We start from the raw sequence: 13566 nt of genomic DNA, 5'->3' as shown, positions 1-13566 counted from the left end.
TAAAAAAAAAAAACGGGCTGTGGAACAAAGTGAGTTAAGGTCATAAATCTTTAACAGATTTAGCTTATCATTAAACAAAAGCTCCTCCAAAGGAGGGGTTCTGCAGAAGGAAGGTGCTGTGTGGTTTTCAGGACAGAGACAACCCAAGTTCTGTGATGGCTTTGAAAACCCTGCTCTGTACCTGCAGAGTTCCTTCCAAGTTCTGTGACCCTTCCTAGTCTCGGGTCCCCAAGAACCCACAACACCCAAAACCCAAAACAGGCTGCTCTGGCAGAAGCCTGTCACGCAGCAGCAGATTCTGGTCTCAAGTCTCTCTCATCCACAGGCCCCTACAAGTCAGGCAGCGAGTACAGCCCCCCCCAGCTCCTCCTCTAGCTCTACATGTCCTCACTGGGTGAACACCGCAGTCTGACAACAATTACAAACACTACAGAAATATTTATGCTTTCCACAAATACTTGCCATCAGCCTTACACTAAGCCCCGGCAACACCAGGCCTCCACAACGTCAACCGGCCACCAGCTTTGCTCAGTCACACTCTTTCAAACCCCAAAAAGGGTGCAGTGCCAGCACTAAGATCCTGAAACTTGACAACCTACCGCACCTGAAAACAGACTGCCCCACAATTTGTCCTGCCTGGGTGATGGCTGACTTGACGGCCTTCACAGCAGCAGCTGTGGAAAGCTGTGTGGGAAGTTTCTCTGTTAAAAAAATACGCAAAGCGCAGTTTCACAGACACCTCCCCTGGTAGCCAGGCTGGCTTAACAGCCACTGGCTCCCCCCAGCCTTTCTCCTCGGTCAGCCCCTCGCTCACTCCTACCCTGGCACCAATCCTCAGTAGCCCTGGCAGTTGTTTCTGCTGTGAGACTGACCAAACAAAGCAACCTACTGGATAAGAAAAAAAAATTAAAAAATTATGTATCAGTCCTTCTTGGCTAATGATTTATCACGCAATGGCACAAACAGTTTTACCCTTTCAAGTGAGAGCAGAGGGGAATGCCTCGCAGCAGTCCCGCATGGTTTGACCTCATGTCTGAGCAGACATTTCAGTGGCTTTTTCCTACCAGCTCTTTTGACTTGAGTGCAGTAGGGTCCTGTCAATGCAGGGGAACAATAATTTTTACATCCACGCCGTGAGGGGCAGAAGCAAGCAGGCTATATAACAGCCCTAGTCCGTGCAAATCACTTTTTTGAGTACAGGCAGGCCTGGGCATATTTGCACACTCCTATCTCACACCAGGCTGGGGAGTACCTGTGGTTAACAAGGGTTAGACAGGTTAACAGGACAAGGTAAAAGCAGGTTTACCAACGTGCACACATCCTATCAGCTCCCGACAATGAATACTCCACCAACATACACTTAACATCTGCCACACACTCAAGTCTTGATTTTTGCAAGCTGCGATCCAATCTGATAAATCAGTGGAATGAGGTATGACGGTAATGTTAAGCACACACGTAACCGTTTATATACAAGACAGACTGAGAGGCAGTCAATGCTATTGTACAACAGTTACACTTTTAGAAGGTATTTTCCAAAGACGTTTCCAAAAAAATCTCAAAGGTTGTAGAAAATATTTGGCGTAGCCATTAAAACCAAGTGAGGAGTTTCAGAATCACTGCCCAAAATAGCGTATGGTATTTTTAAAATATACAAACCATAGGGAAGTATCAAGCTTATCACAACAAAGCACTCTTCCTTTTGGGAGACTTTGGCAGAAATGGTAAAAATCAAAGGAAAGAAGAGCACATTAAAAAAAAAAAAGTGTATACTTAAATGAAACACAGACTTAAGTGTTTCATCTCTTCCCTCCCAACTGGCCACCCAGCCAGTGTGGTGAGGAGACCGCATGCCTTACGGCCTGTCCGCGGAGCACAGGAATGTGCCTTGCTGAAGCTTCTTTTCACAGGGGCCTACAGAGGCTTAGTTTTTCATGCACTGCTTGATTACTCGACTACCAGCATTATCTGGGCCGTAAGATTCGCACATAATGCGGTCATCGAGCTGTTAACAGCAACATTGGTCAAAAACACACCCCAGCATCTACGCTCACAGCTACACACAGCATCCAAGCAGGCTGGAAGAGCAAAGCAGCCAGCCCTGCACAAATAACACCCTGAAGCAGCTACGCACCTGCCATCAGACTTTTAGATTCAGGAGAGAGCCTCCAGCAAGCCAACCATTTCGTTAGTGCACTGGTTCATGAAAACTAGAGATGCCTGATGCCAGGTGTCCCAAGTGTTAGGAGCTGGGCTCAGACTATTATTGAAAACCCCTGCTGTTATGCATTTTACAAAGTTTTCTTCAACTGGCCACATGATTACACAGTGGTTTGTCCCTGTGAAGTAATTAAATTCACCAAAGAGGCTTTATTTTGTCCTTTCTCTGACTTAACTGGCTTTCCACTGCTGCTTCTGTAATATTCACTCACCGCACGGCTTAAGCCAAGAGGTTTTGTGACCAGCACACCAGTTAATCAACCGACGACCTATTTTTGGGAGCACACCTCACACTGCAAACTGTGCAAAATTAAAACCGACTTCAGAGAAAAGACAGGCCAGCCCAGACGCTGCCTTGAATGCCACTTTCCAGTGAAGCTTTCCTGCCCTGAACTGAGTTTCCAAAGCCATAGGCTTGTGCCCTGCCCCACGGGGCAGAACTGCCTTCCAGCACCAAGCAGGTCAAAACTGAGGTGAGAAGAGCAGCATTTGGGACAACTACGCCGAGAGCTGAAACAAGGGAGAGCCGCTGCCAGGCGCCAGCAGAGCTGAAGTTAAGCTGAACCGAGGATGATGAGTTTCCATCTCCGTGCTCAAACGTTACTATGTGGTGACTCAGCTCAGCATTAAAAAATGTCACCGCAAAATGTCTAAATTACAGACTGCCCAGCTGCTCTTCTCCTGATGATTTTGGAAAAATCAAGACAATTTTTTTTCATCTGACCTGAGCCTCGCAGTGTATCTCACCACCCAGCTCCCCAGTAGCATAGTGATTTTCCAGTGGCTAGACCATCTGGACTTGACAGCAGCATGAGCTGGGCTGTCTGTCTCTCTGGCTACTTACATCTATCATTAAAAACAGCAAAAAACCACCCCACTTCTAATTTGTCTGCTACAGTTTCCAGGCTATTGGTGAGGCTTTCTTCACTAGTTGAGACAGACTTTTAATTACCTGGTCTTTTCTTCCTGCTCATCAAAGGAGGAACCCAAACCCTTTATCCTCAGACTCATTTGAACGCTTTAAGACTTTTCCTCGCAGCAACCTAAGCTGTTTGGTTTTTTTTCCTGCACTCCCTCAAATTTCCCCAGCCCCTCCTACAACACCACAGCATCATCAGCCCAGCAGGTCACCCTGCTCCTCTCCCCCATGGGCGGATGAAGAGAAGGTGAGACCCTGCCCCACAGCACCCTATGCTGTGGGAGCAACCTGCCCTCCATGCACCTTACCCATACAACCAGACAGCTGCCTGTGCTTAAAAAAATAAGTGTATTTTATTTGCAATGGGGTCACGCCACCCTCAATAGTACCCCCTGCTCCACCAGTCCTTCCATCATGCCTGTGTGCTTTTGGGAGCAATTTTAAATGTCCCCTCGAGCCACTGATGAAAACAGGCCACTCTTTTCATCAGTGACCTGATCCTGAAGCTCCTTTGCATTGATCCCTTGATGATCTTCACTGAGGGCAACTTCCGCTGGATCACAGGTTCAACTGTCCTTTCCTGTAATTTCATATTTCATGGTTTTCTTATCTGCAGGTTCTTCCAGCTCATGCTGCAGCTACTTCTCTGCCTTTCAAAGTGGAGGAGCTACTAACAGAGCACCTGGAAGATGAAAGACAAGCCAGCAATGGCAAAGTTTGTCAATTTGAGGCCATCACTTCACACAGCAAGTAGATTTTCTCCAGGTTAGCTCTGATGGTGGGGACCAGCACTCTAGAGGCAGAACAGCACACACGGATGCAACATGGTGCCTTGCCTGGGACAGGGAGAACCAAGAACACAGTGCAGGGCAGTAACTGCCTAAGTCCATACACCACAGGAGTAAAAAAGCAGTTGAAGTGAAATTTCTGTATGTATTGACTTAAAAGCATGTAGCTGCAACAGCTGCTTCACTTTTGAATAATGTGACAGCTCTGAGCTGTTCCACAAAGATGTTGTGTCTTTAAAAGGTACTTCTGATACTGACTATAAGCAGACTTTAAGGCACAGGTAAAAAGACATTAACACTTTGTACAAGGTGACAAAAGCCAATAAATTTGCACCAAACATTAACTATTCCTTGACATCTCTTGCATACACCTTCTCTAATTGCTGGAAGTTCCAACTGCTGAACTGCAAACATCAGTTCCAACATAGTTATCACTAACTGAAGTGATGGGTGTGTCAGGACTCACTCCCTTCAAAACAAACACAGAGAAACCTTCCCACAGCTGCTGTCGTAGGTAAATGCTACAGTTCCCGCAGCTCTGGCAGCCTCATGCTTTAGCACATGCAAATGCTCTCTTGGGTGACCTGAACAATGCAGCAGGTCAAAATTCAGTTGGCAGAATGGTCAATCACAGCCTAAAAATCTAGGAGGCCAGCCATTTAACATGTCAAAACATATTAGAGCCCCGCACAGTTGAGAAAGAAATGGAAGTGCCATTAACTTGGGTATCAGAAGGACCTTGGAAGCAACCTCAGGTCCAAGCATCTTCACATGGCTCAGCCGAGACCACCATCCAGCCTCAGCATGTGTTTGGGATGCCAGCAATTGCCAGCTCTGGATGAGACCATCAGCTTCTGCTGTAGTCATAGCTCAGGCTTTCATTCAGCTGTTCCCCTGAAACAAGCACTTCTTGCACCCGCAACTGCGTTCATTGTAATGAAAGGCTCAGTAATGGAAAAACCACCCTGGAATACCTATACTTGCAGGAATTAAAATAAAAGCAGCAGTCAGATTTATATTCTTCTCCAGATGAGTATCCCCTTGCCCTTAAAAGCAAAGGCACTGCTCTTATACTCCCCTCACAGCTGTAGAGCCATCAGTATTTAAGCTGTTTCTTTAAACCCACAATGCAACGAACTTGTGGGATGTGAGAAGAAAAGGCTAAAACAAAAATCAGGCAGCAATGGGAAATTAAGCAGGAACGAGAAAGACTCTCTTCTGCCTGGAATGAGAAAGAGTATCTTCTGCCTCTTACGCAGTGCCAGGAAAAGGATTCCAACCCTGCAATGCAAAAGTAAAATGATACAATACTTGCAGGATCTCACTGTCTTTTGGTCGTTTTCCCTCCCTTTCTAATCATTCCTGAATCCAGCAGCAAATTTTATCCAGCTATGGCAGGCAGATGGGGGCCTCAAAAATACTATGTTGCTACAACATCCTTGAAAACAGGCAAAAGGTTTAGAACAGAAAAATGATATCTCAACCCTGAGCAAGGAAAAGGCTGCAACACAAGTTCAGTATTTATTAGAAAGGGAATCAACATAAGATACCAACCTCAATGAACAAAGCTGCAGAAAATGTGGCTTTGCTAATTCAGTTGTTCAGGCAACCATTTGTTTAAAACAAAAATTCCATATTTCTGCCAAGAGGGGAAAAAGTCCTTCCCCAGTCTGTTTTTCCTAACCTCAGGCGGCTAGTTTCATCTTCAGTCATGATAAAGGGGGTTGGGGGGGCATGGAAAGGCAGCTGTGAGAAGGGGTAAGATCCACCGCCAAATTTCTCTTTTTTTTAACTGACCAGCTCAGGTTAAACACAATAAACCAAACCCCTCTCACCAGGAAGACCATTTGCAGAAGGAGAGACGTCTCTTGGGGAGTAGCACGTGGAGCGGGACCCAGGAGCGCTGCCGGCACCGTCCCATAGCACTGTGGCACATCACACCACACACATGCCCCAGCACTGCCCCACTGCCCTCGGAGGACACAAATCTGGGCGAGGATGACAGAGCCACCCTTTTCACCATGTAATGAAGAGAGGAGACCACGAGGACAGCAGGCAGTGCCAGGGAGGCAGGCAGCTCCAGAGCACTTGGGGGGCTTCCTTCCCTTGATCCAAAAGCTACAAGCCCCAGAAGTCATTGGCTGAGGACAATCTTATAAATAAATTTTTTTTTTTTAATCCCTCAGAATTGGAGGTCTGGGTATAAAATGAAAATTGGATACTGCTCTAACTTGCGGCACGTCTTACAGCATTTACTACATCGTATGATTTCTAAGCGCAGAACAGTATTAGAGAAAGCACTCAAGATTTAACAGACCTACAAAAATAGCTTTATAAGCTTTAATAACAACCAGTTCTAATTGAAAAATCCATCTTTTTGAACAACCAAGCTACAACATACTGCCCCCCAAAAATGAATGTTAACTATCTAAATTACATTTATTTAACTCTGGAAAAAACATATTCATTGTAATAAAGATTTTCCGCAACAGCTGCTTTTCTTAACCATGATCTCAACTTTATTCTCTTGAGAATAACTACTGAAGAAAAGCCAAATGTAAAATCCTGTTTCCTGTCAATTTAAGCAGATGTTTTTATGTAATCAAAAGCATTGTGGAGGCCCAAGCCAAAGTGTATTCTCACTGCATTCTCAAAATAGGTCTACCAATGAAACACTAGGAAAAGAAGAAACATTTAGCAAGCTTATTACAGCTCAGAAACATAAAAATCACGATTCTCTTCAACACAAGGCTGTACGTTGCCTGATAAAAACCACTGCAGAAATTAAAGTTTATAAATGGCCAGATTCCTTGAAAGCAAGTTCCCAGGGTCTACTTGGCAAGGATACGAGTCACACAGTAATGTCAATTAAGATTATTTTAAATAATTTTGAAGTGTAAAATCAGTATAACCAAAGTACACTGAAGTTTGGCAGCTTGCCGCTGTATCCTTTAACAACAAGAATGTAGGCTGTGAAACCTGAATGCATTTATTCTGACAAGCACCATAAACTAGATGTTTAGCACTGTTTGACCAGAAGTATTGATCACTCATCGTCCACTCCACACCAGGAAGATTTGCCTGCATCAGGAATGGAGAAAAAATGGATAGTCAAGTGATGTTAACTCACAACAAAATTTTGATACCTGGTACATACATCCATGCACAATAATTGTGCTTTCAGAGCTCAGAAGGACAATACCAAAGTTCTCAGTCAGTTCTAGGAAAGGGGATCCACAGAAACAGAGGCAGATGTAAGATATATACACAGGGCAAAAATACTTCATACAAAAAAAAACAACCAAACCACCCCGTGGGATACCAAACCTGTTAAACTAGTATATTTTAGGGAAAAAGGAGGGACCCAACATCCCTGCTGTTTTTGAGGACTCGCATAAAGTTTCATCTTTCCTCAAGCACATCATCTCTGTTTTTGGAGGCAGGGTTAACTTCATCTTCAGGGGAACATTTAAGGAGAGGCTGAATTCCTTCTCAGTTTTCCAGCTTGATTAACAGTACCCATAAAATGCCTGAGGAAGTTGGGTTGAGAGAGAAAGAAGAACTTGTATTCCTTTTGTTTTTCTTGTGTATTAATTATGTTAAACAAACATCCTCTCATCAGGGTTGGAGTAAATCAAGTCATGAAGGCAAAGACCATACTTCCTTTTAAAAAAGTTACACTGCGTGCTATTGAGACATTTTTTATGCCATTTATCATCTTAGCCTATAAAAGGCTTAGCCACACTAAGTTCGCTGGTATAACTCTAGCAATATGCCGTATTTAGCACAGATAAGCCTTACATCAAAAATAGTGCTTCAGCCAGCAGAATACATATCCCCCGGGTATTGCATAATTTTGGCGCTATGACTGCATCCACTTTAGGGCTTTTGCTTTGGCTCCAAAATCACTAAGGAGTTCAGTTTATTTACAGACTCCAAAGTGCCATATCGGTGTCAATAAAACACATGACTGTCAGATATTACTACACAGGGTAGGAAGAGTGGCTCTAAGAATGTCTCAAAGTTTGGTCATGCTAAAGCCACGCCATTCACCACACGAGTCTCACAACGGTTTCATCGTTTTGGTATTAAGTTACTTCTCCAGGAGCAACCAAAAAAAGCAAGGAAAATGCACACAGCCATGAACCACTGCAGTAACAGCATCTACTAACAGCACTTTGTTGAGCTACTCCGAACCTTGTTTCAAACACTGCCAAAATGCACATGAAGCAGCAGTCAGGGGGACCCCCTGCTTTAAGGTGAGTATTAGCAAATGCAATTACTGCTGTCTGGTGAGGCGCAGGGGACCTCCCGGCAGATGGGCATGTGGAGACACGCTCAGTAACCCTCCCGGACCATGGAAGACAGAAAGAACTGCAGCCAGAAGACTAAATCTAAGCTGAGATTTCAACCTTCAGGGAAGATCTGACATTTTTTCCAGGTAGTTCACACAAAAGCAAGACATTCACACAATAATAAGGTGCTGAGGGTGGGCAGAGTGCCCAGTGAAGAAATACCAAGAGAATAAGGGCTGTGAGGTGTTTAAATATGCAAACCAACAGGAATAAGCTCACTGGCTAGCCTGTTGCAGACAGGACAGGTAGTAATGAGTTTCTATTGGAGCAGTAGAGATTCGGGGAAACAAAGGACAAAATGAAGTGCCTGGGGGAGATGCAATCTACTACCAGGCTAGAGGGACAACTGGTAGGCACAGAAGTCCTTCCCTTGAGTGCAACCAAGGAGGAGATCCGGACACGGCCTTGCAACCATCCTGCTCCTCCAATTCCATGGGCGTTCGTTCATCCATCAGAACGGATTCAACTACAAAAACACACACGCACCATGGTGAGATGCAGAGCAGCAATTCATCGTCCCATAGATGCTGAACGGGGCAGGTCCTGCACCGCCCTCCATCACCGCTCGCTCTCATCTCTCGCTGCCTCCCCCGGCACCTCCACCTGCCGAACTTTTCCACAAGCCACATTTTAAAGGGGTTTGTGAGAGGGTCTGAGGAGTGCCGGGCAGCCGTCAGCGAGCAGACAAGACGACCCCGCTTCTTATACCATGGGGTCCCATCTCTCCACCACGAGGCACCAGTGGCAATTACCTAATCGCCTTTGAGCAACCCGTCACCCCCGCGGCAATCGCTCCTTGCAGCGCAGGTCTTCGAGAAGGCTCCTCTCCTTGTCCGCGCCTTCCCCCGCATCCCACCGCCATCAGAGCGACCGGTCCCCCTTCCAACGCGAGGGGAATTGGGGAATTCATCCTGGGAGCTCCGCGAGAGCGCCGGGATAAACACGTACAGTGCCGGGCTTCACCCCCGGGCCCCCCGCTCCTCCTCCGCAGAGCTGCCCACATTTGAACGCCTCTATTCGCCCCGGCGGGGTGCCCGGTTCCCCGGGGGCTGACGGCGCGGGACGCGAAGGTGCAGCGGAGGGACGCGGCCCCACCGGCCGGCCCCTCTCCCGTCCCGTCCCGGGCTCTCCGTGTCCCCCGCGGGGCGCTGCCCGGGGCCCTCGCTCCCCGCACCGCCTCCCGGGGGATCCCCCCCGCCCGGCCGGCCGCAGGGGAGGCCTTGCGGCCCCCGCCGAGCACACCTGCCGCCGCCCCCAGCCCCTCACCTGGCCGGCGCAGCACGGTGCGGACATGCCGGCGGCGCGGCGCGGCCTGGCTCCCTCGCCGCCTCCCTCATGCGGCAGCGGGCAGGGCAGGGCTGGGCTGGGCAGGGGCAGAGCAGCGCGCCGGGCGCCCCCGCGGCGGGCGGAGCGGTACCGGCACCGCCTCTGCCCGGCCGCCGGCCGCGACGCCCTCCCCTCAGCCCCAGCCCTGCCCCGCCGCCCGGCTTCCGCTGTCGTCAGGCGGCACGGCGGGGGGGGGACCGGCTCCGAGGCCCGGTTGTCGCGGCTGCTACCGGTGGGCCTCGGCTGCCGGCCTACCCCGGCGGAGGGCCGCCCCCGCCCCCGGGAGAGGGGACAACCTCGGGCGCTGGCGGCTGCTGTTGTGGCGGTTCCAGCCGCGGCCGCGGGGTGCGTGGTGGATCCGCGGGGAGCGCCCCCCGCGGGCTGTCCCGCTCGCAGGCCCGCGCCGAGGACGCTTGCCTGCACATACACCCTATGGAGCACCTGGTTTTCAGTAGCTGGAACTGAACAAACTCGCTAAGACAAGTAAGAACAAGGGTCTTGAAAGACCAGGCATAAAAGGTGAATACAAACCGGGTTCAAGCCGTGTTGCTGTGTCCCGTGGCCCTCGTAGTGCCCGCACCTTCATGGAGAAGTCACACATCCAAAGGACAGCCTTGGGGCTGCGCTGCCCTGCAAGGAGCCAGGGTCTTTCCGGGTGCTCCGTAAATCCTTTCTCCAGCATCAGTTGCCAGGAAGAAAGCGTAGTCCTAGGCGGTCACTGAGGATTTCTCAGCTTCCTACGTGATGATGGGGTATCTTTGCTGTAATAAACAGCCAGATCCCTTAAACAGAAATGGCACTTATTTTATTATAGGGACAAAGTCAAAAAAGCAAAAGCACAGCGCTGGGTGCATGACTCAAGTCAGAGGCACAGCAGCTAATACTTCACCCACGTCTTACATACATTCAATATTGCATACGTATTCACTATTTTAGGCAGAGTAATTGTTTATGATGATTGATTATCATTAGTCCCTTTTCTATTTGTGCGTTTCCTTCTGGCAATTGTTTCTGAGGATCGATGATCTTCAGTTCCCTTTTCCCATGCATCTGTTTCCTTCTGGTAGGATCAGCTCCCTTTTCTCATGCATCTGTTTCCTTCTGGTAGGATCGATTATCATCAACTCCCTTCTCCTATGCATCTGTTTCCTTCTGTTAATCACTTGTGGGGTCTTTTGGAGAAGTTCTCTTTTGTTTCTCTCGGATGTTTTTCTTCATAGCTGCTGTTAGTTGTTATCTTTGAGGTTTCTCATGTTTCCTAACTTACTAAAGGTTAGTTATCCTTGTAAGTCAAATATTTATAGCCTTGTTATTATGGTGAAAGCCAACAATACCTTCACCATTTTTTACATTTGTTGTTGCCGACAAAAGCCACCAAGCATAGAAACGAGGGTCTCGGTGGAAAGGCTCCCTCACCTTGGTGGTTTTGTTGCCTCTGTGTGCTTGCACTGTAATATCTAAGATAACTATTTGGAACTTTATTTCTAGTCTTAAACTGCCCTAGCTTTAGGGATTGAGCGCAACTAGAAGCTACTGACCTGCATACAGGCACATACATGCAGGTGACGCAGCTACACCTACCAAAAAGGAAACGGGTATGGATTGCAGGATGTATTGCGTAAAACCCTTTCCTCTTTCCTCGTGAGTGCAAACAAACAGAAAGTCGATGCCCTAGGAAGCGGATCACACGATGAATCGGCGTTGCACAATTTGGTGTTATACTGGGGACCAAAGAGACCAGAGTTACCATAAGGGTGGTTTATAAAAAGCAGACGTGCTTTATTGTTAATGGTGCTCTCACATCTGCATATACTCAGCTAGAGACAGGGTGTTTACCACTGTTGTAAGATTAATTCTGCCAGCCAGATGGTGATTTAGCTGCAAAGGACACCAGCTTGTGGGCATCCCAGAGGACCCCACTGCAGCTCAGGCACCCCATGCAGCTCACGCTCCTGCTCCTGCTTTTGCACGCTCACGCAGCAAAAGGCCCAGGCTCAGGTGAGGACTCCTCAAGTCAGGAGCGGGGGATGGAGTCTCAGCACACCTTCTCTGATTTAGAGCACCCCACAGCCCCGTGATGGGCGCCTTGGCTTTTCGAGTGAAAAATTCGTCACCAGAAAGGCTGGAGCTTTCCTGCTGTGTTTCTGGCAAGCGTTAAGCAGGCTAATAGCAAAGCAACAAGCAGATGTTACTGCATGAAAAGGACTGTCACTCTGAAATTATCCATGCATTTAGAACAACGTTTACCCACCGAATACATATTCTGAAAGCAGAGAAGGCCGTTGTGTTCCCCTAATCTGATTTACTGTCCAGAAATCTTCAACCAGTAATTCCTGCCCTCAGACTGTTCCTTTTGTCAGGGTAAAGGCTGCCTCTTTGAAGAGATGCTAATTCTGATTTAGGGCTTTCAAGTGGCGGGGAATCCATAGCACGCGTAGAGAAAGGCAAGATGCTTTGGCCTTGCTTTGTATAGGGAATTTTATAAACACAGATTTACAGACATTTAATGACTCAGGCAGAATGGGGGCAAGAAGCAGCCTCGTAGGAAGTAAGACAGCCAAGGAGCACCCAGGAATGGAGTTAAAACTGTGGTCCCAGTTCAGGTGCTGGGGAGCGAGGAACAAAGGAAAGCACTCAGCTAGAAGTTGTAACCATGTGGCACTTCCCAGAAAAAAAACCTGGTAAGCAGCCAGTTGTGCCCTGGGACTCTCTCCTCGCCCGGCGTGCAGGTGAGCAGAGCGGAGCAGCAGAACCTGACGCCCCAGAAGCATCTCACTGCCAGCCACCTGCCTTCAGGCAGGCCACAAAACTCTGCCTGCAAGATACACAGCCTTGCTTCATACACACCAGTGACCACCTGCGGCACATCGGCTTCGCTCAGGCCACCAGGAAAGGCATTACCCTTTGATGCCAGCCACAGTTTCACTTGCGGATGTCGCACCTTTACATGCATCCGCTTTACTCATTCCCCACTCATTTCTACATGGACTATTGTAAAAGAAGCAGAGGCTCTCACTGTCCCCCTTCGCTGTGAGAAGAATGCAGTATTACTACCTCTACAGAGAGCTCAAAAGATGTCAGCGGTGAAGTAGAAAGCTTTTTGGCATAGCACAGGGAAATCGTAACTTACCAGGAATGCGTAAGGACTCTCTGCTTCCGCAGTACTCTCATAGTATGAACTAGGTCAGTGTATTTTCGGGTAGGAATATTATGAGTTGTGCTGTTTTGTTCACACCTTCTGAAATGAAGCTGCAACTTGGAATGCTGCTTTCAATGTTATATAATTTCAAGATTTTTTTCAGTAGTTAAAGGATTTTGTTTATGCCAACTGGCAAAGAGAACACAAAAAGCCTGTATCCAATGAGGAGAAATCTACCACTTGGCTTTTTTTCAGGTGAAACAAAATACAGAAAATCTTTACAAATGTAAATGCAATCAGAAAGAAAACAAAACCAGATTGTTACACATCATGGTGTAACATAAAATTAGTTACATAAAATTAGTTCATTTTTGTAGTGTAAGTTTAGACTTTATATGCCTGTTAAAATACAAAACATGTAAAATTGATTTTTAGGTAAATGCACATCTTGCTTGAGCCCAGTAATTAGACACCAATCAAAAATGTAGTTATGGGAAGGAGGGGAAATGTCTGTACATGTGCATGTACGTGTTCTGGAAACCACCACTCGGATCCAAACTCAACCTCTTACCCAGCTAATGACCTAACTGCTGTGAGGTTTGCTGGAATAGTTTCCTGTGGAAAAGGCATTCCAGTAAAGGGGAACACCATGCAAAGGTGTGACAGTAAAAGTAATTTATTTACCACCTAGGAGGTGGACTTGTGTGTGACTGCAAGACACAGTCTAGGTGGTGGCCAGCCATGATAAACCTGTGACTTCCTCGTGTTTTTTTCTAAGTATGCACCGACACCTGGAATATGGACCACTTCTCCCCAGAT

The 13566-nt window shown here is 47.5% G+C and overlaps 1 protein-coding gene across 2 annotated transcripts in view; it reads right to left on the bottom strand.

Moving 5' to 3' along the window:
- Nucleotides 1–9721, bottom strand: part of SERINC5 (serine incorporator 5) — a 37006-nt gene extending 27285 nt beyond the window's left edge. The window contains exon 1 of one of the 2 annotated variants that reach the window (XM_074568894.1): nt 9549–9721. In XM_074568894.1, coding sequence (XP_074424995.1) covers nt 9549–9575 — 27 coding nt within the window. In that variant the 5' untranslated portion in view covers nt 9576–9721. The remainder of the gene's footprint in view (nt 1–9548) is intronic. The other variant, XM_074568895.1, reaches the window with a different exon arrangement.
- Nucleotides 9722–13566: the final 3845 nt, after the last annotated feature.

The sequence above is a fragment of the Larus michahellis genome, chromosome Z, assembly GCF_964199755.1.
Source record: "Larus michahellis chromosome Z, bLarMic1.1, whole genome shotgun sequence".
NCBI classification, from domain to species: domain Eukaryota; kingdom Metazoa; phylum Chordata; class Aves; order Charadriiformes; family Laridae; genus Larus; species Larus michahellis.
The sequence above is the reverse complement of the archived record's forward strand: the minus strand, read 5'-3'. Positions and strand labels throughout refer to the sequence as shown.